General features: G+C 48.5%; 1 protein-coding gene across 2 annotated transcripts in view; it reads left to right on the top strand.

The window, feature by feature from the left end:
* Positions 1–5,422: 5,422 nt before the first annotated feature.
* Positions 5,423–23,581, top strand: part of LOC106482364 (uncharacterized) — a 20,331-nt gene continuing 2,172 nt past the window's right edge. The window contains exons 1-12 of one of the 2 annotated variants that reach the window (XM_067306161.1): positions 5,423–6,555; positions 10,823–11,039; positions 12,863–13,020; positions 13,384–13,485; positions 14,494–14,691; positions 15,411–15,958; positions 17,095–17,374; positions 18,119–18,329; positions 19,508–19,650; positions 21,316–21,429; positions 22,660–22,863; positions 23,460–23,553. In XM_067306161.1, the coding sequence (XP_067162262.1) occupies positions 5,685–6,555; positions 10,823–11,039; positions 12,863–13,020; positions 13,384–13,485; positions 14,494–14,691; positions 15,411–15,958; positions 17,095–17,374; positions 18,119–18,329; positions 19,508–19,650; positions 21,316–21,429; positions 22,660–22,863; positions 23,460–23,553 (3,140 nt within the window). In that variant the 5' untranslated portion in view covers positions 5,423–5,684. The remainder of the gene's footprint in view (positions 6,556–10,822; positions 11,040–12,862; positions 13,021–13,383; positions 13,486–14,493; positions 14,692–15,410; positions 15,959–17,094; positions 17,375–18,118; positions 18,330–19,507; positions 19,651–21,315; positions 21,430–22,659; positions 22,864–23,459; positions 23,554–23,581) is intronic. The other variant, XM_067306162.1, reaches the window with a different exon arrangement.

The following is a 23,581-nucleotide window of genomic DNA, read 5'->3' as shown; positions in this document are numbered from 1 at the left end:
GATTAACTACCTTGTCATTTTGTAGCCATACAGAGTGCTCAGGAACAGCAATTAACTCCGAGTGGTCAGGAAGTTCATTCCACCCTCATCCCAGACAGGCACTGACCCAGCACTGCTTTAGGGAAGCTCACATTGCCAGAGTATTTGCTAGAATTGCTGTGGGTAAGCTCATACTGCTGAGGTCCTTGCTGGCACTGCTGTGGGAAACCTCGTTCTGCTGGGGTTTCACTTGCTGGTGAAGACTCCCTTGCCTACACTGTTTTACATCCCAAAGAGCATTTAAGGAAAGTATCCTTTGCCTCTTGGCTAAACCTCTCTTCCAGTAATAACAGTGTCTGTGATGATCCTGGCAGCTGCGGGGGAGGCAGCTCCACCCAACCAGCCAGGGAGATTTGCAGGCCTGGAATAAACACGGCCTTCTGGCAGAATTTCCATTTCCATTGCTCTGAAGTACTGGTTTCCAGTTACGAGCAAGGGGAAGACACCAAACTGCTGAGTCACAGAGCAAGAGCCCACATCTGGCACAGCTGCAGCTTCATTAACCAACTGTTTGGGAATTAAGTTCAGCCCAGAAAGGGAACCTCCTTCTCCCACCAGGTGATTCATCACATTAAATATCCCGTGGTTACTGGAGCCAGGACAGTAATAATATGTTTTGCAGTAGGATTATCCAGTGTACAGAGACTGGGCAGCTCTATGAGCAGGTCTCACAGAAGCAGGGCACTAGGGTCCCTTCATGGGGAGGAGGAGCAAGGCCTAGCCTGCCTCATCTCCCTCATCAAGGGAGTGAGGACTTCTGCAGGTCCCAGAGCAATCTGCTGGGGAGGACTCAAAGCTCTCCCCAGCCAGACGTGAGGTGCCACTCCAGAGGCAGGCTGGGCACAAACGCTTGGCACCGCAGTAAAGTTCTCAAGCTCCAAGTGGTTCAACCACTGAAACCAGTGCGGAGTGCAACATGTAACTCTCCAGTACAGCTACGGTGTTACTCCTGGCTTAAGTATTCTCCAAGGCGGGGAAGTGTACCCATCCACCCCCTTCCTCAGGGGGAGAAAGGGTGTCTGGGAGAGTCAGAGAGGTTCTTCTGGGACACGTGGACAAGTAAACTTCTTTGGGGGATGGAGCTTTGAAAATGGCTGTGCTAGAGTTTTAGGACCAGGTTTCTCTACAGTGCTTGGATTATCCTACAGATGGTTAGAGTTGTTTTGCTAATCATTTATTTAATGTAAGGCTATAAAATGCCTCTCACTTCCCATGCAGCATTATCTTTGTGAGTTCTAGCTGCTCCAGAGGTGCCTCTTGTGCATGTGTGTTTGATTTCACTGTTTGTAACATGGACTGTTTGGGGGAGAACCATCAGCTCAGCATCCTCAAGATGGGATCTTAGGGGACCTGAATATCGGAATGTCCCAAATCCCCCTTAGAAAAGGTGTTTCCTTTCTCAGCTTGCACATTGCTTTCCTTTAAAGATACCGTGGCAAACTCACAGGCCTCAGTAATTCTCTACTATCATCTCAGTTTGGCTACTCAGACTATAGCCACAATTCAGATCTTTCTTCGGTGCCAGAGCATACTGTTTGCTGGTGCAAATCAGAGAAGGCTCCAAGCTGGGACATGGCGAGACAGCTCTGGTCTCACTCCGAGGGTGGCAGAGGCTACAAGGCCAGTCTCAGCCTTAACATCACCAGTATGATGGCTTACGGTTCTCAGTGTTAGGAATTGCCTGCAAGCACATGCAGTGCTGTACAGCAAAGATAGGTGTTTCTGCAAGCGCATTTGGATTCAATACTTTTGAAAGGCATTAAGATTTTAAACAATCCACACATAATCCTATCCTGACCTCCAGTTAAAACAGTAATGTAACAGATACCGTTACGGAGGAACTAGAAGAGACTGAAGGACGAAGTCCAGCTGCGAGATCACCGCAGAAACCACGCCAGAGCTGTTTTTTTTTAGGAAGGCCAGGGGGAGTTAGCGGTGTGCCGCCGAGGCCGCAGCTCCTCCGAGCAGCTCTGCGCTGGAGTCTGGCGCGGCCTCCGCCCCGGCCCGCTGCCGTGCCCCCGGCACCCCGGCACCCCGCAACCTCCGCGCAACCTGCAGCTCCAGCCCCCAAACCGCCTGCGGGGTGGCGCGGAGCAGCGCGGCGGCCCCGGCCCGCCGCACCGGGGACCCCCTCCCCCGCGGCGGCCCCTAGCCGGGCGTCCGAGCTCCAGCACCCCTGCGGCGGCCGCCTCCGCAGCGGCGGCTGCCGGGGGAGCGGGGCCGCGCCGGGCGGCGAGGCGGGGCCGGGGCCGGGGCCGGGGCCGGGGCCGGGGCGGGCGGAGCCGCTGGGTGCCGCCGGCGGGCGGGAGCGCCGCCGCCGCCGCCTCCCCCGGACCGGGCTCCCGCCCCGACGGGCGGCAGTGGGAGCGGAGCGCGGCCCGGGGCGCGGAGCGGCGCGGTGAGTGCGGGGCGGCGGGGGCGGCGGCGGGGGCGAGCCAGCCTCTCCCGGCAGCGCCCCAGGACGCGCGGCCCGCGGGCTCGGGCACCCGCCCCCGCTCTCGCCTTGCCGGGCGGAGCGGGGCTGCGGCGGCTCCCCTTTGTGTGCGCTCGGCCGGGGCGGCCCGGCCCCGGCCCCGGCCCCGGCTCCGGGGGATGCTCGGCGGCCGCTGCCGAGCGGACCTGCCCCCGGCGGCTCGGGCTGCTCCCGCCTCTTCCCTCCCTCCCCAAGTTGCGCGCTGTTTTCCCGGCTCCGTGGCCCTGCGGCCGCGCCGCAGAGGCACCGTCCCGCGAGCGGCCTCCCCGCCGCGGGGCCGCGATGGCGGCCGGCGCGGCCCCCCCCCGGCGCGGCCCGACCGGCCCCGCTCTGTCCCCATCCCGTTTCATCCGCCTCCGCCGAGAGATAAGGCTCCTTCTGTCTTCTGCATATTTGCTCCGGCTGGTTTAGCCGGTCGCAGAAAGTCGGTTCGGGGCTAGAGGCATGTGCATGCCTTGTGGTGTCCTGGCGTTTTGAGCCACGGCCATTGGCATGCATGTCCCAGACTTGCATCCAGAAACCCAGGTGCGGTTTTGGTGCTCCCCGGGAGGAGGCTTGCAGAGGTGCAGGGCCCTGCCTTCCTCAGGCAGCAGCTGGCTGCCTCACCCCCTTCGAGGTGGGCGCAGGGCAGAGCGCCAGGCCTGGCTTCCCAAGCCTCTGCTCTGCGTTTTCCCCTGGGGAACGTAGTGGTCACCCCTCTCTGTGTTACAAACTCTGTCTTTTCTTTCATGAGCCACACTCTCCAAACTGCTACATAGTCAGGATGTGTCTGCGGCTATGTCCCGACTGGTCCAGTCTATACAAGCAAAACGGGTCCTGTTCAATAGATGTGCTGAGCTACACTGGGAAGTCCCTGGCACACTCCTGCTGTACAGCCTTGTCCAACTTTGGGGAATTTTCTTTTTCTGCTTTTTTTCCAATCTCTCGTGGCTTCACTGCTCTCCTGCACATACCCTTGGACAGGAGCCTTCCCCATGTATTCCTCATTCTTTATCCTTCCTTTTAACTGAAATGGGGAGAGAACATGGAAATAGAATGAAGGTGAGTTTGTGAGGGGGGAGAAGCCAGTACGGATTCTTTCTTTGGAGGCTGAGCAGACGGAAGAGCCTTCTAGAGGAGTATATTATTAGTGATGTTGGGGAAGATCCATGCCTGAAAGGGGAAGGAGACATTTCTGATATTGAGCATCTGACAGAAAAGAGAGCAAATCTGAGCAGTAGTCCTGTGCCATGGAGGGATGGGAAACGTGTGGGCTTCTCGGTCTCCTGTGGCATGAGAACAGATGAAGTTAAGGGGTGTCAAGTAGAGTGAAAGGAGAAGGCATTTGGGGGCAGACTGGCTCTCTGTGACCTTTCCATCAGGGTCCATCCTTTTGTGGAATCACTGTTAACTTCATCCTTTGCAGTTGGGCAGTTTCCTCATGTTCAGTCCGAGCTCTGCCCAGGTGTCAGCTTTCACCTCAGTAAAGCCTTAGCTGTCGCACAAACTCAGGAGCTGGATGGTCAGGAAGTACAATCACTGCTTGAGAAGATGGCTCTGAGCTAGCTTTACTGTAGCTAGTTCAGGTGGCAGCCACAGTGATAACCATGGCCATATGGGCTTGCTCACAATCCCCAACTGTTTATTTCAGTAGCTGAAGACTGTGCTCCCATGGTCCCACTGGAACTGGTACTTCCATAAAAAAGACTCCAGGTATCCACCCCCACGGTAATCACACCTTTGGACTGCTGTGATCATCAACAGTGATTTTTCCAAGTAATTACAGCATGATATTTATAGGAGTGTGCATCTTTGAGAGGCTGTGTGGGTGAGCTGTTACTTTCCACATGAGTTTGGAGCATTTGAAGGAGCTGGAGAGTTAGGTGCATTCTTTGCTCTTCAGACCCAAGTTAACATGGCCCCACAGCATGCTGAGGAGGTGCCCCTCTGTCATTTGCACTGGGAAAGCATTGCAGTGCCTGTGCCCAGGCTGAAAACTTCCTACACATGTGCTCTCATCTGGTTTGGAGGTTTGAATTGTTATAGAGACTGCATGAATAATGGTTATGGTGCCAGGTAATGGTAAGGATATTCATAGAAACCTCTCAGAAAGTGGGAAAACAAGTATCGCTTTTGTCAAGCATCTTAATTTGTCAGTTCCTCCGCACTGTTTATTCTTCAGACCTTGTTCTGGAAAGAGTTGAGCTGTGCTCTTTCTCTCTGAGAAATCCTCATGGGCAAATGGCACTGGAGAGGCTGGCTGTGCTGCTGGTTCCTTTTTGTGGCGGGGGGCATGTTCTTGCTCAGACCATTGCTGAGCCCATACTTGGATGCAGAGTGGCCAGGGCTTTCCCCATGCTCTTCACGGTCTTCTCTGTCTCCTCCGTGCTTCATCTGCCAGAGCTGCAGCACAGGGTTGAATTAGTGTGGCCTAGCTAACCTGTTCTCTCCTTCCCCACCCTACCCTGGATGATGAAGGTGCTTATTGTCCTTTTTAATGCCATTTTGTGTTAATGCTCATGGAATAAATTGGACTCGGAGTAACATCTGTTATGTACACAGACACTGTACAACTTTAAACGTCCAAACAAGGCTCAGGGTTTCAAACACTGAAAACAGCCTGCTTTCGTCCCATAGCACTCCCTGTTACACATCTTGATAAACCTGTAAAGAAACAAAGGGAGAAAAATTAGAGATGTCCACATGTACTGGGACTTTAAAGCCATTAAATTGCACTGGTGTGTTTTTGTGCTTCCTAACAATTTTTTCTTTTTTCTTGTTGTTTTCTGTTTTCTCTTTTTTTCCTATTTTTCCTTTTCCCCTTTTCCCCCTTTTCCCCTTTTCCCTCTTCCCCCTTTTCCCCTTTTCCCTCTTCCCCCTTTTCCCCTTTTCCCCTTTTCCCCCTTTTTCCTTTTTTCCCTGCCTTTGAAGGAGGTTAGTCAGGAAATCTGTTGTTCAAACCACCCGCTTTTCTGTCTGATTTTTGTGGGATTGCTGCTTTGCTTCGCAAACCTGAACTACCCAAAGAAGTGTGCCTGGCTCTTCTAGTCAGCAGCCAGGTCTGAGGCCTTGTGTTGACGTCTTGCAATGGCCAAGTGGTAGCAGTTTCCTTCCATGCTCCGTTTGTGGCTGTGAGAGGGACAGGCCCCTTCCCCTCCAGATCTGAACTGAAACAGAAGTTCCAGCCCTCATCATGGGAGCTGCCAGGCTGGTTGGATTAACGGTACTTGTTTGCATCTGGTTTCACAAAGTTGCTGCTCAGAATCTTATAAAAAACCCTAGAGACCAGAAAACAGAACATACGCTTTTGATTAATGAAATCAATGCTGACAGCCCAGGAGAGGACACTTCTGAGTTTGTAGAGCTCTATCACACCAGTGGTCGAACTGCCCACTTAGATGGCTACTATCTGGTCTTTTACAATGGCAATGGAAACCAAGCCTACAAGGTTTTGAACCTTCAGGGCAAAGTTACTAACAGCCAAGGGTTCTTTCTCATTGGCTCCTCTTCTGTAAACCCTGCTATGGTCATTCCTAAGAACACCATCCAGAACGGCCCTGATGCTGTTGCTCTGTACTATGGGAAAGGGAATTACAAGGAAGGCATGAGCGTCACAAGTGATGGTCTGGTAGATGCCTTGGTCCATAAGATTAAGAAGACAGACAGAGCAGATACATTGGTCAGTATACTAACCCCTGACAGAGATGCTTTCCTGGAGGACTCCACATTCAGGACTTTAGATGAGTCAATAGAAAGATGCCGCGGGGCCAATTCTCAATGGATCTTCCAAGTGGCCATGCCCAGCCCAGGCAAAGACAACCATTGCATCCTAACTTCTCAGCTGAATGCATCTACTGTCCTGATCAGTGAGGTCCATGCTGTCTCTTCTTCTGAAGAATTTGAATATATAGAGCTTCAGGGTCCCCATTCCACCATTGTGAGGGACATTGTTCTGGTGCTGATCGATGGACGGACCAAAGACATTTATTTGACTATGGACATTTATGGCAAAACCTCACTGGATGGGCTACTTCTGGTCGGTCCAGCACAAAGCCAAACCCCAGGTAAGGACTGTGTTCTGGTGACTATCTAAGAGCTGGGGGAACGATCAGTCAAGTTTGGGGCTGGGAAATGCTGTCTTTTTTCTTTTGCTGTTTGGCATTGTGATAGATCAATAAAAAATGTGAGCTCAGTACTCAGTGGCAGATAAAAAAGCAAATCAAATGTTAGAAAATTGGAAAAAGAATTACAAAAAGCAGATTAAATATTAGAAGTTATTAGGAGAGACGAACAAAATGGAGGCCATCCTGATGCCACTGTATAAATGCATGATTTGCCTGCATCTTAAATTGTATCTTGTGTGGTATACTTTAATCTCAAAAAGGGTATATTAGAACTGAAAAAGTTTGGAGAAGGTCAGCAAGAATGGTCAGCAGTCTGGAAATGCTTCAGTATGAAGAACAATTAGGTAAGCTAGGGCTCTTCAGCCTAGAAAAGGGAAAGTTTAGGAGGGCCATGATAGAGGTTTCAGAAATGTGAGTAGTCTGAAGAAAATGGAGAGGGATCAGTTGTTTACTGTCTCTTCTGGTACAAGCGCTAAGGGGCATCAAACAAAGATGGAAGGAGGTGGTTTCAGGGCAAACAAATGGAGGTGATTTTTCCCACAATGGTGGTAGATCTGCAGAGCTCCAGGGTGAGGGACCTTGTGGAAGGTCAGAAGTTTACATGGGTTCACAGGGAAACTGGGAGGGCTCATGGGAGAAAGATTCCTGTAAGTTTGCTAAATACACAAAAGTACATCCAGCTTAGAAGGTTTCTAAGCTAAAGACAGATATTGAGAAAATATTAGGGAGAAGTGTCATGTATGCTTCTCCTGATCTTCCCTGGACATCTGTGTATAGTCACTGTTGGGAAGAAAGTAAATCTTTGGTCTGACCCATTCTGGCCGTTCTGATGTTCTTGGATCATGTCTGAAGATTTGAAGCATTATGCGAATGCAGGCAAAGGGTGCAAGCTGTCCTACTTGCATGTATCCCAAAGATGAAACAGAGTTAGTTTGTGCTAGTGATTGGACAGAATGTGGAGAGTCAGATGTGTGAACAGAGTGGGTGGCGGGTGGCAGATGCTGCATGACTCCTTCTGTACTTGAGTGTGTATATCTGCCTGTATGACCCCGAGGAGGCGATGCTTTTCCCTGGTAAATCTGTTCCTGTTTCATACAGCCTGAGGAATGTGCTATCTCATGAGCAGTACCGTGCTTGAGTGAATGTGGCTCCCAGCCCTGTTGCCAACATGCTTTGAGACCCTGAATGTGTCACTTTTCCTTACTGTGTCCCCATTTCTGTAACTTGGCATATAGTCATTGCAGGCATATACACTCTCCCCCCAAAAGCACAGGGGCTTTTCTTTCATTGAGTCATCTTCAAATGTAGACGATCATGCTTGTAGCAGTTGTTTGAAACTGCGATCTAAACTTCTTTCTAGCTTTCAAAATTTCTTCCAGGCTATCCAAGGAAGACGGAATGTCTTTTTATTTTGGGCACCTCAAAAGAAGATTTTGGCAGCTGGAGACACTGACTCTGCAGATATCTTGTGTAATTGCATGAATCATGAGCTCTGAGTCAGGGCTTGTCATCTCTTACAAATCTGGTTCCCATGTTGCAATTAAATGTATATATAAAATTGTTATTTCAGAATCAGTAGTTGGGTTGCTAAACAAAACCAGAACAAAGCTCGGATGAATACCACAAGAAAAACATAGAGTTGAAGCACTTTGAAATTTAAGTCTTGCCTCTCCATGGCAGCTCCCAGCAGCTCCCCCCAATACAGTTCATTCCCTTGTTTTGAAAATGGCTACACAAGACACCAAAAGCAGATGTATTCTCTTAGCTAGGAGCTGAGGATCATGTTAGTCGCTGACCTTTGCTCTCAATTGCGAAAGGAAAAAGCAGCTGTAGAGTCATGAAAAAGGAGAGAAGAAAGGTCCCAGTCTGCCATAGCAGGAGGAAAGTGGTTCAGGAAGAGCCTGTGATGGAACTTGCCCTGAGAGCTCTGGCCAAGAGAGAGCAGATGGCCCAGGCAGCAAAAGCAGAAACTGCTAGTAGGCGCTGAGCTGAGGAGGTACATCTCCCACACAGAGGCAAGAGGATAGGCTCCAGAGTTTCTGGTAGGTGTGGATTACCCTGTCTGTCCATGCATCTGTTCTGGCTGTCCCTTCCCCTTGCCAGAGCCTCCTAGCAAAAGCTGCCTCCCTATCTCTGCTTCAGCCAGCTCCTACCTATTGCTCCTGGCCAGCTCCCAGGGCCCCAGCTATCTCCTCCCCCCCAAATCCTGTCACAGCACCTTCTTACCAGCCTTCCTGCTATTCCCTGTTTAGAACAGCCAACTGAGGTATCTCCAGCACTGGTCCCAGGAGAGCTAGGGTGCTAGGATCGTAGCTTTGAATTAATTGTCTAAACTCTTATCTGGGTCTGGCCCTTAGCTTCTCTGTGCCTCAAGCAGAGGTTGTTGCTGCATGGCCCTGACTTGAGGTTGGGGCACATAAATTTGGTAAATGCTAAGAGAAGTACCATGGTTGTCACCTCTTCCTCTTCAATCTGGGTCTCAGTGTGGAATCTAAAAGTGCTGATGAATGCATAAGCTGAGAGAGATTAGAAGGAATCCCTCTCTTTTATACTGTCCTCATAGCAGTAGCAGATAAAAATATTTTTCCAACTAAAGCTTTTTTTAAAAGCAGTTGACATCCTTTTTAAAATTCAAACCGCTCCAAATAATCTCTTACCAAAAGTAGAACAGCTGATTGCACACTTCAGCTCTGCTTTTCTCACCAGAAAAAAAAAAAAAAGTTCTTTTTCCTTTGAGTGAGCTGGGGCTGCTAGCAGTTAAAAAGCTATGGGGATTCAAACAAAGTGATGTGAGAGCACAACCGACTTTCAGAATAAGGAGGAAATTTCTAGGGATTATGTTGAACTGTTCCTCAAGGCTCACTCAAGTCAAGAAGGTGATTCTAGATATGCTTTGGCTTTTCTTCCACTGAGGCTTTGTCAAGGTGTCACGCATACTGTATACAATCTTTTCTGTGGAAAGGTAGTCCAGATTTTTCTAAAAAAAGAAAAAAAAGTGATACTGGGTGCTTACATTTTAGTCATCTTAAAAGGATACTTTGATAGTGTCTCCACACTAAGCACTCTGTGAAAAGTTGACCCTTGAATTATCTCAGTTTGGGGGCAGCAGCTCTTAAAATAACCCAAAACACTAGTCTTTGGATTTAAAACTGTAAGAGCACTAGGGCAAAAGTCCTGCCCTGATCTATGCTGGTGCGAAAACCTTCAATTGAATAGGGGAAAAAGTAGTCCCCTAGCCGGATTTCAGCTGGGCAATGTGCAGGGGTACATCAGTGGCTAAAGCACAGGACTGTCCATTAGCTTGCAGGTTCCCTGGTGGCACTGTTCAGATGACAGTCACTTTTCCATACCTCTTTGCCCTCTCATGTGATTCCTACTTTTATGTTTATTCCCTAGAGTCCTTTATACAAGGGAGAATTATTAAAATTTCAGCAGTCTGCTGCTTTTTGATATCCTCAGCACTTCCTACTGGGTGTTAGGGAAGGAGCATGTAAAGGGCAGTAAATGCAAGGAGGGAAATTGGGAAGCTCAGGAAACTGGGAAACCACCAAATTTGAACCTTAATTCTGTCTGCTGGTATCTTGGGCCTTTGCTGAATATATATATATATATTTATTTATTTGTTTGTTTATAGATAGATAGATAGAGATATATAGATATAGATATATAGAGATATATAGATATAGAATATATATATATATTTGCTGAGTGTGTGTTTGTAAAAAACAGGTACTGTTAGTTAAATGCTAAAATAAAATGCAAGTTCTTAAATATTTTTATGTGCTATTAGAGTAACCACTACTTTCAAGCTTAGTTCATTTTGCAGATCTCTTTTAGAATTAAAAATTGACCTTAACATAGACAGTCACATCAGCACTTTTCCAGTTCCCCTATTTATGCATGAATCAGCTTCTCTGTTAGCAGAACCCAAATGACAGAACAAAATCTGCTCAGACTTCCTCCTCCAATCTCCTCCCAAACTGTGAACCCGATCACAAAGGGAGAAATTCAGCCCGAAAGAACATGAGAAACTCTAGTGAGCCGAAAGGTGTGGCTGCAGATGCAAGATCTGCAATAACCAGCCCTTCTCTGAGTTAGCGCGTCCTGCTTTCCAGGCCCTAAGTGATGCCAGTTTCCTGGTTATGCAAGTATTGGTTGTGCATTTCTTATATAATGTCATTTTTTTCTTTTCTTTTCTGGTGTGCAGTGGATTTGCCATTCCCACAGAACACTAGCAGCCCCGTCCTCAGAGATGGCGCCAATGCCATCGCCCTCTACAGAGGCAACAGCAGCAATTTCATCCTGGGGAAAGCACTGCCAGTGACTGGCCTGGTGGATGCATTTGTATACACGAGCAACGAGGGACCGGACCCTGAGCTGCTGGAGACCCTGACCCCTGGCAGACCTGCCTATGAAAAAAAATGGTGAGGGGCTTCTTGTTGGATAGGGCTGGAAAGAGAATTTGCCCACTAGAGTTGTCCTTGCCTACTAGAGTCATCTTTGACTTGTGTCTTTATCCTTCCGAAGAGGGGCATTGACTCTGAGGAGGTTTTGGTCACCTTTGAGAGGAGAGCTCCTGGCAGCTGTGAGGTCTGTAATACTTTATGACACATCTCATCCCCAGTTAGGCCTTCACTGTTCTATGACAAAATGACTCCTAGTGAACAGAGCACTTTTCTTGTTCAGTGAGCCAGGATAGAAGTCTCACATCATGTGCCATGTGGGGACTTGGGTTGTTGGTCTCCCCACCTAGAGCTCAGTTTACAACTAGAACACAATGGCCATCCCCACATCAGGGTCTTCTTATAGCAGTATTGAGTCCCTGCCATTTTCTACTGCCTGGTCCACATGGGCAGGTGCCCCTAACTCTCCTCAGCAGACCTGGCACAGCTGCTCAGTTGCAAAATAAAGTATATGAGGAGGAATTTTCTGACTAAATGATTGTTGCTAATGAAAGTGTACAGGCCAATATCATAAACCTTCCTGGAATTTCTGTACCACTTTCAACAAGAAAGGTTTTTCTTGGGTTCAGGATGGAATTGCAGGTCAAAATGAGGGAGGGGGGAAGGACTTCCATATCTCTGATGGTGATGATGCTCGCCTGACCCAGGCTGAAATCCCTGCTCTGGTTCATTCTGACCAAGAACTTGAAACTGGGTCATTCTAGGTTGCGTCACTTTCTTTCTGGTTTTTGAAGAGCATAGATTTGCCCCTGTGGGGGTTGAGAGAAACATTGGTAACCTCAAACTTTTGTGGGACATGAAAACTATTTCTCTCACATTTTAAGCATGTTTTACTAACTGGAAAAGTAGAGGACAGAGTGACTAAAGAACAGTGGAGTAGGTGGAGGGGCAGAGGCAGTGAGATGCAAAGCACATGGACATGGGGTTGGGTGTGTAGAACCAGACAATAAGCAAAAAAGATCTGGGAAAGCTCTTGTCTGTGGTTTTCATGGCAAAGCACCAGACTTGCTCTGTGTGTAACTTGTCAATTAAATACCGATGTCCTGGCTCCATAGCTAGAGATCACCCTTTCGGGATGAGCTTGAGACCATTTGAAATTCCAGCAGAGTCAACTGAGTCAGGAAAGAGTGTAGTTTAATTCCATGATAGAATCACCACTCATTCACAGCACATTCCTATTCCTTCCTTTGCTTATCTTCCTCCCCTTGGTGGAAAAAAAATTGGCACTTCTTCCATAAGGAAATGTCTTCTTCCCTGAGGTGAAGCAGCTCTGCTTTGTACACTTCTTAAGAGTGGGACTCCATCCTTCTTTGCCGTTGAGTTGAGGGTTCCTGCCCAAACCTTTCATCCTCAGATGCTCCCTTTCTACTTCCTCTCGCTGCACCCTGCTGGTCTCCCCAGTAATCCCAGCTTGAACACAAATGTCTCTGTACTAACTTACCTGTCTTCACATCAGTCAAAAGCCTTGTGTTGTGGCCACTCTATGGAGACAGATAGGGATAACAAGCAAGCTGAGATGAAAGTAGCTGGTGACTTGCTAGAAGAGAAAGGATGAGATGAAGTCTGTGCTCTTCTCTCGAGGACTAGAGAGCTTTTGGGCTCATTTTTCAGACAACAAAGTACTGATGAGGATGGGGTATCTCTCCAGACCTTGTGAAGGGAAAAGACCATATGTGTATAGTTTCATCCTCTAGTGCAGGCAGATGTAACTTGTGGGTGAAGAGCACCCAGTTCTCTGGTTGGTAAGCCATATTTTCTCTCATTTACCCATCTGTCTCTTTCAGGCACCAGCTGGGTGATGTGTCCATGAGCCAATGCAACTGCTGCTCTGTGACCAGGGATTCTTTGTCCTATGTCCTCAGCAGCCCCACCCCTGGCAAGTTCAATGATTGCCCCAGTAAACGCTTCAGCCAGACCATCTCCTTCTGCCTTCATGTAGCAGGTGTGTATTAGTGACTTCCTCTGCTCCTGTAGGCACCGCTTCCTAAGGACAAGAGCATGTGTGCAAAGCCAGAGCTGTCCAGAAGGGTCTACCTAGAGCTGTCCTGGGGTGTGTGCAGATATACCAAAAGAGATGTAGCCAGAACATCTGACAATTCTCTGCAATATTTTTCTTCACAGAAACCCATTCCAGGCTAAACTTCTCCGGTCTTGATTCCTACACCCACCTGCTCTGGGTGAAGTAAAACCTTTTCAGACCCTCTGAGTGATAAGCAGCAGTTGAGCTGCATCCATCCAGGAATGAGTTGGAGCCTGTGGCTGAAGTTTCACTGGCTAGATAACATTCAGTTTCTTTGTTCCCTAGATTGCCAGGAGTGGCTCCTGAAGTCAGAAGAGATCCTGATGACTCTAGTCCAAGCCCTTGACAGGTCCTGCAGCTGTGGAATCTCCGTTGCCTACTTCAAAGGTGAGGTAGGCAGGAGAGGGGCAGTCCAGGGACCACCAGTGGTTAATGCCGATTCATGTCTGATTTTCAGCCCTGGGTTTCCCTGCTGGATTACATCCTCCTGGCTTAGATCCCAACTTATATGAATTTGGGTGAAGTTGCTGATCATGGAAATGCCAAGTGTTAGGCAGAGCATGGTGCTGTTCTGCAATGTTCTGCAGAGCACTCCCATCTGCAGCTCTGCTAACACACATCAGTGCTGATCTGCATACGGCCACCTATTTCAGCCTATTTTCTGTCAGGCAGGTTTGGCAACTGGGTGGATATCTTGACTAAGAGTTGGTTACCTAGCTGACCTTATGATCCAAATAAAACTGGACTTCAGAAAGGAAAAGTCAGTTCATTAGCCCCCAAATCACCTTGCAGTATGTGATGCCACTTGGCTAGGAAGGGAGATGATCACAACTGTAATGCACAGTTGCAGTAGGCAACAAATAGGTTTCTGTGTAGGTTCCTTTTGAGTCGAGAGCTGTGGACCTGCCAAACTAAGCCAAGTAGCAGCAGAAATGCAAATGCACTTACTGGTTGCTGTGATCCTGTGATATCCCAACTAGATTAGTGTGCAGGTGTGGTGAGCACATGCAGCTGCAAGAAGAGAAGAGCCATGCCTTTGCAGCCTGCATTGGCAGCAGCATTATGTTCAGCTCCACATGTTTAGACTCCTCGAAGAGACCATTCTGTTTGCTGTTGGGGTTACAAAGCTTCCAAAAGGATGAGGATGGTATCTGGATATGCTGTGTGAGCTTGGTCCCAGAATGCCCCTTTGCACAGGCAGAGGGGCTGCTGCAGAGCTCACAACATTGTGCTGATGGTATGAGCTGTTCGGCTAAACTCTTCCCCTGAATCAGCTCTGACCAGGAGGGCAGTGGAGGTGGAGGTGAGCTGGTTTGCTCTTCATCCTTTCCAGGAGAAAGTGTGTCTTCATGAAGATGTGGTGAAACTGAGGCAGTTCTCTGCTTGCCTTTTCAGATTCCAAGGCAGTCTGCCAGGACCTGGGGCTTGTATTCACCACTCTGCTAACTGCCAGGTCAGAAGACCAGTTGAGCAGCCTACTGCTAGCCTTCAAGACCTTCCTAGAAAGCCCCAGAGTTTTGAGTTTTGACGGAAGGAACATCACAGCAGAAACCTCCTGCTTCAAGGACATTAATGAGCCAGAATTGCCTCCAGGTACCAGACATCATTCTTGCTGGTTGGGGGGACACAATGCATTTGAGGGTGGACATGTGGGTCTAGCTCACCCAGAGGAGAGAGATGTGCCTCCCTCCATTTCCCTAACTCTGGCAAAGAGCCCCCCCCCCACACACTTCCATCTCATCCAGTATTAGAGCTCAAGTTGTTTGTTATGTGGCATAACAGCAAGCTCTGTTATTACAGCTGATAATAGTGAGGTAGGGTATTCTTAGGGCTTTTCTAAAGTATATGGAGCACAAAGATAAAAATTATTGGGATTTGTGGTCAAAAAGATATTCAGTGTCTGAGTTCTGCTTATGTCCATACGCAGACAACTTTGTATAACATAAACTGTGAGGAGTCAGAGAGGGGTTTTGTTACTTTACTCTCCTCTGGTTCCTCTGCATGTACGTTACACTGTTAAGAACTGGTGTCAGGTAAGAGGAGCAGCTTCCACCATCTCTGGGGGCATCAGGCTTGTGTAAGGCAAGCACGGCCTTGTTACTTGCTAATAGGCAAAGGCCTATTGGTTCCCCTGCATGCTGTTGCAAGAGGGAGAAGTGCATGTTGGGGTTTTGGGCCACTATGCTCAGTTGTCTATTGAATTTGGTCACATCTCAGCAAAACACTGTGCAGAAATTATCTGTTCTTTGTCCAGGGCTCTGTGCTTAGGCCCATGTTCATGTCATTTTTTGATTTCTGTGGTGTCCCATCAGAGATACCAGAAGGGACACAGGAGCCCTCTACACAAGTGGCCAAGCTACTCATCAGTGAGATAAACCCAGACAATCCAGGAGGAAGAGAGGACACAGAGTATGTCGAACTCTTCTACACTGGACGGACACGCTTTGACCTTCAGGGATACTGGTTGGTCCTCTACAATGGTAAAAATAGCCTGGCCTACCGGGTGCTGGACCTGTCTGGACATCACACAAATGAGTTGGGTTACTTCCTGGTGGGGAGCAGTGCTGTGAGTCCAGCACCCATGATCAGGCTGCCTTCAAACACCATCCAGAATGGGGCGGACGCTGTGGCTCTCTACTACAGCAACACCACCTTTTACAAGGTGAACATGGCCGTGACTGCAGAGGGCCTGGTGGATGCAGTGGTATACACATCCCGAATGTCGGAAAAGGCAGACCAGCTGATCAAAGTGCTGGTACCAGGGCAGAGTATCCTGTACGAAAATGATTCTCACAGCACTGAAGATGAGTCTCTGAGCCGCTGTAACAGCCTGAGTGCAAAACTCCAGAGCAGCTTCCAGGTAGGTTGAAGGCAGATGTCTGTTCTCCCTCCATATTCCATGGGAAGCTAGTGGTTACATTCCAGTATGTACTTTATTAGGGAAAGCTGGGCACTATGGTGAATCACTTCTGTCTCCTGTCAGCTGCTGATGCTCTCAGCCAGCCCTCATCTCTCTCTGCCCCACTTTCATTCCTGTTGTTAGCCATGTAACACCTCCATGCCCTGTGCCACATGGTTCAGAGCCCAAGAGATCCCCTAAGGCAGCTCACATGCCACCAACCCCAGAACCAGGGAGTTTGCTTTTGGATAGCATCCCGGACTTCCCGGTTTCCCCAAGCCAGATGGGGAGTCACCTCTTTACCCTGCTTGTCTGGTGCCAGTTTCAGGATGTGTGATACAACAGTTCACATCCATGAAACCCAGCTTCCCACAAGGTGAAGGTGTAAAGGGCATGCCTTAACCTTTGGTGTGACTGATTTATGTTAATTTTTATGAATTGTTCTTTTTATTTCAAAATGTCTAATTTCAGATAGTCCACCTGAAGAAACGCTGGCAGAGCATGTATATTTTTCCTTTACAAGGTTGGATAAGGGAGGGGTTTGTTGTTCCCCTGCTGATGCCCACTAGGATCAGGCCAGTGCAGGGGTGTGCTCAGGTCAAAAACTGAGACAATAAAAGTGCTCTGGAAGCAGAAGAGATCCGGGGGGGGGGGGGGGGGGAGGGGGGGAAGGAGGTACTGAGTTGCCTCCACACTGTCACATCCCAAGGGACCTTTGCACCAGAAAAGGAACATAAAGGAAGTGTTGGTATGGAGTCGAGATATGAGTGTAGAAATGCTTCTGTTAGCAGGGAAAGAGAATTATTCTTTGTCCCGAGGGTGGAAGTGAAGACAGCAATGTTGAAAAAAGGAAGGCAGAGATGGGGGATGTGTGGTGATGTGACCTCACAGTTAGGACAACCCTTAGATGAGGTGGTGGGAGGTGAGAAACAGCTGGCTTCTGTCCAGCTGTGAGACAGAACCAACCACATCCTCCTTTGGGTCTTACCTGGTGGGGCGGGGAGACTCAAACAAGAAGTAGCACTGTAAGGAGCAATATCTCCACCTGAAGAAATGGGAGTAGCAATGATTGCAGCAGTTTGTCTGTCTCCCCGCAGGTGACCGTGATGACACCACTTGGAGAGAACTCCTGCAGCAACTCCTCAGCTCTGCTTCCCAGCAATTCTGCAATCCTCATCAACGAGCTGTGTTTACTTAACAGCACTGCTCCCTATTGCTTCATTGAGTTGAAGGGGAAGCCCGGAGCTAGCCTGAAAGGACACAGCCTGGTATTCTTCTCTGAGAAAGAGGGCAAAATGTATGCTAGCATCCCACTGTGGGGCACCTTTGGAGTCACAGGCCTATTTGTGTTTACACCAGACAGAGGGCCCAAGCATGGTAAGGCTAATAGTAGAGTCTGGCAGGCAGATGCTCCCTTCCTTCAATGTCTGGCTTTTGGGCTGCCGTTGCATATTTTAGATAGCCAAATGGCCAGGTGATTGAGCGATTCTGAGAAAAGAGTGGTGAGGCAGGGTTAGATAGTGGGATAATAACTCTTCTCTCCCTTTTTCTCTGTTTCTGTTATTTTTCTCTCTATTCTGTGTGGGATATTCCATTACATTCCTGCTGAGCAAGCATTTAATCATAAATTAGTTGCTTTGCTGAGCTGTTGGTTTAGGGCAGAGGGACCTGGAAGACTGAAAGCTCCTCTTGCCAGACCCATGGCCAGGTGGATTTCAGGAGAAGCGGAGTCCACTGTCAATTCTTTCAATGATATCTTACTTGCCTCTGAGGCTGGATGAGCCAGCACCCTGCAATGCTGCTGCCTCCTCCTGGTGCTGAGTTGGTATTTACTTGGCACATACATTAATCTTAATTTTTGTTCTTCTTAAATTCTGTCTGGATTGCATGAAGAGCACTCTGTATCTTAGAGGAACCTTGACCTTCCAGAAACCTGTGTTCACAGCAAAAAGTGGCTTCTCTGCAGCTTCTTCTGGCCCATCGCTATCATTATTTTGTTGGCCATTTCTGTTCTTGGAGTTCTCCGGTGAAATCCACTCCTCGTTACCAACTTGTCCTTTCAGGCTCAAGGCCCTAAAGCTGTCTAGATGTTCACCCCATTTATCCCCCTGGCATTTCCAGATGAGATGAAGCTGACTTTCAAGGACATCTCTGCTGCTAGTGAAGGCTATAGTGCTATTGCTGTGTACACCACCAATCTGATTCCTGGTGACATGAAGGCAACATCGGAGAACCTGGTGGATGCTTTGGTTTACACATGTGGGCCCAGCACAGGTGGAGGACATTTGGACTTCCTTGGACCATCTTATCATGTGCCCTGCAAGGATGACAGGTGAGGCAACTTCCCCTGGAAAATGTCTTTAGGTTCTTCATGCCCAGAGCCTCCAGCTGGCATATTTCTGAGCTTGCTGCCTTGTCCTGTGTCCTGTAAAGCTGAATGCATTCACCACAGCTGTGATGAAAAATGGAGGGGTGGGTAGCATATTGCAATGGAAAATGTTTTCTCTCCTTTAGCCTAGGGAATTCGGCTTTGTTACCTCACTGTTCACTTAATTTGCTTTCCTCTAGGGATATATATATGGCATCACAAGAAGGCATTCAGCCTTCACAGATAGCAACTGTGTATGCTTCTTTGCCAAACTTTTTTTTTTCTTTAAAAAACGGGGTAACTCTGTGAGCAGCAGAATGAAACAAAACCTGGCTTCCCTTTCATGACTAGGTGGATTCTCTGCTTAACGAAGGTCAGGGTTTAGCTTTGCTTTTGGTGAAAATACCAGAAGTGTTTCTCCTTTCCACAAGATCACCTCTTTTAATTAAAGCTGTCCTCTTTAAGTCCTTTACTCCACTGTACCATTTGGTTTGACAACAGGTTCCAAGTTTTCAGGAATACACAACCTACCCATATAAGCACACATATGCAGAGCACTTGCATATGTGCCATTTCCATAGGAAATTGAAATCTCTGGCTTCTGGCTCACTGTAACATTATGCTAAAAGTTCTCCAAGGCAGTTATTCGTAACATCAGAGCAGGCAGTTAAGTGGGAGAGCTCACATGGGTGGATTCCAGACTGCCTCGGTCAGTCTAGCCCTTAACTACCTCCTTCAGAAAACGTGGTTCTTCATTGCTTAATTAAGTTTCCAAGTCTTGGCATAGAAAGGGAAGCAACAGGTCAGTGAAACCCAAGGGCAAATACTGTGTAGCTTGGAAACCTCCTTATTCTGGAGAACTAGCTCTCCATATTGGGTGACTGGCTGTAGTGAGGCAACAACCTTACTCTAGAAAACAGTCAAATTAAGTAGGTTTGCTTTGGCCAAACCCAAGTCCCCTCCAACTGATGGGATTAGATAGACCTGCCTCTGTGAAGGCCCTGCAAAAATTGATTTAAACTCCAGTTCCAGAAAACTATCCACCATCCCCAGTGATGTCAAGAACTGTGGCTCGGGAGGGGATTTGTGAAGAAATCCATGTGACGTGCTGGTGAGATTTGACTCATTTTTCTGGGGGACAGGCCTGTATCTCTAAGCCGTTGTTCCTGCTGCAATGGGAGTGCAGAGCTGCAGTTTGCTGTCTCAGACCCTACGCCTGGCTTGCAGAACAGCTGTCCCCAGAACTCCTTTGCCGTGGATCTTAATCTGTGTTTCCTGACACCCAGTAAGCAGAGCTGCTTGCTTCCACCAGTGTGTGGAGGGGGTGGGTTGGGAAGGGACTGGGGCGGGGGGGGAGGCTGGAAGGAGAGTGTTGTGCTGACTGTGTGACTTCCCATGGCCCAGAGTGGGGCAGGAAGGGGTGGGCGGAGGTGGAGTGCGGAGCCTGCTGTCTTCCAGCAGTGAAAGGGAAAGGGGAATGTGTGCAGGAGGGAGAGTTAATATAGATACTGGTGTGTTGATGTGATGGATAACACGCAGCTATCTCAAGTGGGCAGCCTTACTTGTGTTTTTGGTGTGTGTTTGTATGAAGGTGGCAGCATATTTCATTTGAGACACCTCTGCTCACACAGGAGCTGAACCCTGCTCTTGAGATTTTTTTTTTTCAGCCAAGTGGAAAGTCACTTAGCTTTCTAGCAATGACAGGAAATCCTCCTCCAGGTCTGTCATGATAACTGGGACATGGTCAGGGAAATCGCAAACAAACCATCCTGTCCCAGCCCATCAGTAAGAACAAAGTGGTATGACCTAATCCTGACCCTGGGGCCAGCAACTGAATGTACAGTGGGATCTTCAGCCCCTGCAGAGGGGCTTTTGATCAGCTTTAGAGCAGGCAAGACCCAGCTTAAACGAAATGGAGGTTTCCACGTTTATTGCTCATTGTAGGCTGCAGTGAAGAATCTGCTATTTCTACATGTTCTTGGCCTGCTGGAGAACAGTCCAGACTGTGACTTCCCATGCTATGTTCAAATAGGAGTTTCAACCCCGCTCCAGTTAAATTGAGAGGGTAGCTTTCCTCCTCCTCCAACCTTCTGAGAGAGGCAGCCTGGGTCTGAGGTCTAAGGTCTAAGAGGGGCAGGTAGTGGACCTCTCCATCTTCTTGCACAAGAGTCCTCTCTGTGCTAGTTTGGGGGACAAGAGAGGGGCATGCCTCTTCCCCAGCTCCTCTGAACACAGCTGGCACACTGCTTGGTTGCAGGCACAATGCCATGGCCTCATTCCTGCTCTCTGGCCAAACCGCAGGCACAGCTAGCTAGCAGATTAAAGGGTGCTTACCACACTGTGTACAGCTTCTGGGTCACTGAGCAGGGGAGATACCAACGCATGAGGCTTGAAGTGCACAAGATAGGCCTGCAAAGTGAAAGCTAGTTTCCTGTTTCTTGAAATTTGGCAGGCCTCTATTAACTACCAGAGTTTGGATGATCTGATGGTGTTTTGGGATACAAATGAGGTTAAAGATTTGGTGAAACTGCTGCATGTGTCAGTAGAAGGCCAGAAGGGAAGACCCACTCTGCAGACACCTGCAGAAAAGAGGGTCCACTGATACACATAGAGGAAGATGGAATGCAGCTCCTTCTTCCCTGTAAATATTGGAGCAAGCCAGGGAATCTCATCGTTGTCCCTGCCAGTCTTGGTCTGCAAGGGGTTGCTCTGACCCTGAGGGAGCCATGGGACGAGGTCCAACCAACTTCGGGGTCTCCCCTGCAAGCACCCTTCTCAATATGTAGGCTGCAGCTCCTGCTAAGGGCTCCCAACAAGCAGTAACCAGACTCTGGTCAGCTTTGTTCGTGAGATCAGATGTGAGGGCAAGTGTTTTGGAAGGAGAACACAGCTGGAAGCTTGTGAACAGGCCTGAACCGCGCTCAAGTAACCACTTCTCCTCTTCCTATAGATTGTTCCATGTGGACCCTGAACCACAAGAGGATGCTGAAAAGCGTGGGAAAGTTGTTGCTGAACTCTTTAGAGGAGAACTGCTCCTGTGGCATCTCTGAGTCCTACCTACAGGGTTAGTTCCCCACGCCATTCATGCAGTTTGCAGTGCCTTCCCCCCTCTCCCACCCCAGACAAGCATCAGAGGAAGAGTCACGTTCTCTCTCCTCCTGAGATATCAGGAGAGAACTGAGGCAGTTGCAAGAAGCTGGCCTTTTTTGAAGCCTGATTTGCAGGCCTTTCACACTGATAACATGAGTGAGCTGAGTTGGACAAGTAGCAGTGAATACACAGAATTTCATTAAGGAGAGCACAGGAGAATCTGGTATGGGCTGCTTATTAGAGCACGGGCAAGCAAAAGGGACTATGAGGAATATGAATCTCTGACAACGTATCTGAATTTAGCCAAAACATCTCAAAACTATGTTTTCTTCTGTACAGCCAGGTTGGAGGGCTAGTTCTGGGAGTGGAGGCAGAATGCTTCCAGCACATCTTGAACTTTACCCTGCCACCACCTGGTGGAGATGAGTCTTCATTATCCAATGACTCCTAATATCAGTGTTACACACCTTTGGAAATGGTCCTTGTCTCTTGTGCAGTGTTTCTGGGCCAGACAGCTTGAGATCACAGGTCTGATCTCCCCACCATTTCATTTATGGCTAACTATCAGTTATGATGTGAGACAAGGGCAGGGCAAGGTTGCCTGAGAAAGATTTTGTAAATGATGCCTTGAGATGTCTGCGAGGCGAATCTAAACTTGCAAAGCAAAAAGTCATTTACACTCTAAAGAGCTCTGGCCCCCAGAGGAGGGGAGTTTCTCAACCCTTTCTGAATCAGACTCCTTTAGTGTCCTGTATCTGTTTGAAGTACCTAGAACAAAAAGTCATGTCCGAAAGTCTTAGTGCCCTACAGCTTTTGAGAGATGGGCAGAAATGGTTCCTATTTTTAGCTTGGTTTTGTAAGGAAATGAAGGCTATGCAGTCATGCCAGCTGCCAGTCCTCCCTCTCCTGAACAATTGCTTTGGCAGAAGAGCCTTTTGATCCTTTGAACAATTTCAAACAACTGTGACCAAAGGGTAGAGGTCTTGAAGTTATTAAGTCACTGTAAGTGTAGTACAAAGTATTTTGCTGAGTTGGGAGGAGAGCTCCAAGTTCATTTTGTCACTAAAAGAAAGGTTGAGTATGTGCTTGAGCTACCTGTTCTGTAGGGGATGAAGTGCAGTCCGCTGTGGGGTGATTTCATAGACACAAAGAGAAGGCAGGGTTTCAGGCGTCTCAGTCAGGACCCTCTGTTGCTTTTCTGCAGAGCTGAACCTGACTTGCATGGACTCCCTGGTGAAGGTCTCAGGCCAGGTGTGGGCCCGACTGCCAGAGCAGCAGCAGTCCATCATAGCCTGGCACCAAAGCTTCCTGGCCAGCCCCCACCCCTTCTCTGTGGAAGGGAGAGTGCTGAAAACCAGTGCTGAGTGTGTCACCTTGAAAAATGCACCGTCGACATCGCAGAGCAGTCGTGAGTAGGAGACAGAACTAACACAATGATCTCTGCTTCCAGCACAGCAAGCAGGGCTGGGGCCAGGATCGCACTGTATCTCCACATTAGACAGTAATCAGGACAAAGGAGGCAATTTAGAGCAGACATCAGGGACCTACAGTGCTTCCTAAACAAAGCTGTCTTCTAGAAGCTAATGGGTTATTACAAGAGAGATGTAACAACAGTCGGTTCCTCTGGTGTGACAAGTGATTGCCTAGTCAGCCTTACTATGTGGGTCCCATCCCCAAAGGTACAGCAGACCCTGTACCCAGATACCCCTGGAATTTTAAGTGTCTAAATCTCATTGTGAGCCTGAGCTTTGATGGGGAGCCCCTTGCTATTTGGTCTGATAGGCATACAGTAAAGAAACCAAAAAGCCCTCCTGCTCTGAGGCACCAGCTGGCACCCAAACTGGAATGAATCAAAAGCAAGAATGCTGAGAGGTGAATGTTCTCCAGGGTATTGGAACAGGGGCTCTGTAGATGAGGAGGCCAGGAGAAGCTGACCTCTTGAAGGCACTATATGCTAGGAAAGATCATGACTACAACGTTCCATCTCTATTTTTCCACCCTCAGCCTCCTTCCAGGGCTGGGAAATTGCCCTGTTTGTTGTGGGATCTCTCCTGCTCGCGCTCTTGTTGGTTGGCCTGGCATTTTACTTCATCAGAAGGTGAGAAACTGTCTTTATCTCCCATCTG

The sequence above is a fragment of the Apteryx mantelli genome, chromosome 16, assembly GCF_036417845.1.
Source record: "Apteryx mantelli isolate bAptMan1 chromosome 16, bAptMan1.hap1, whole genome shotgun sequence".
NCBI lineage: Eukaryota > Metazoa > Chordata > Aves > Apterygiformes > Apterygidae > Apteryx > Apteryx mantelli.
The sequence above is the reverse complement of the archived record's forward strand: the minus strand, read 5'-3'. Positions and strand labels throughout refer to the sequence as shown.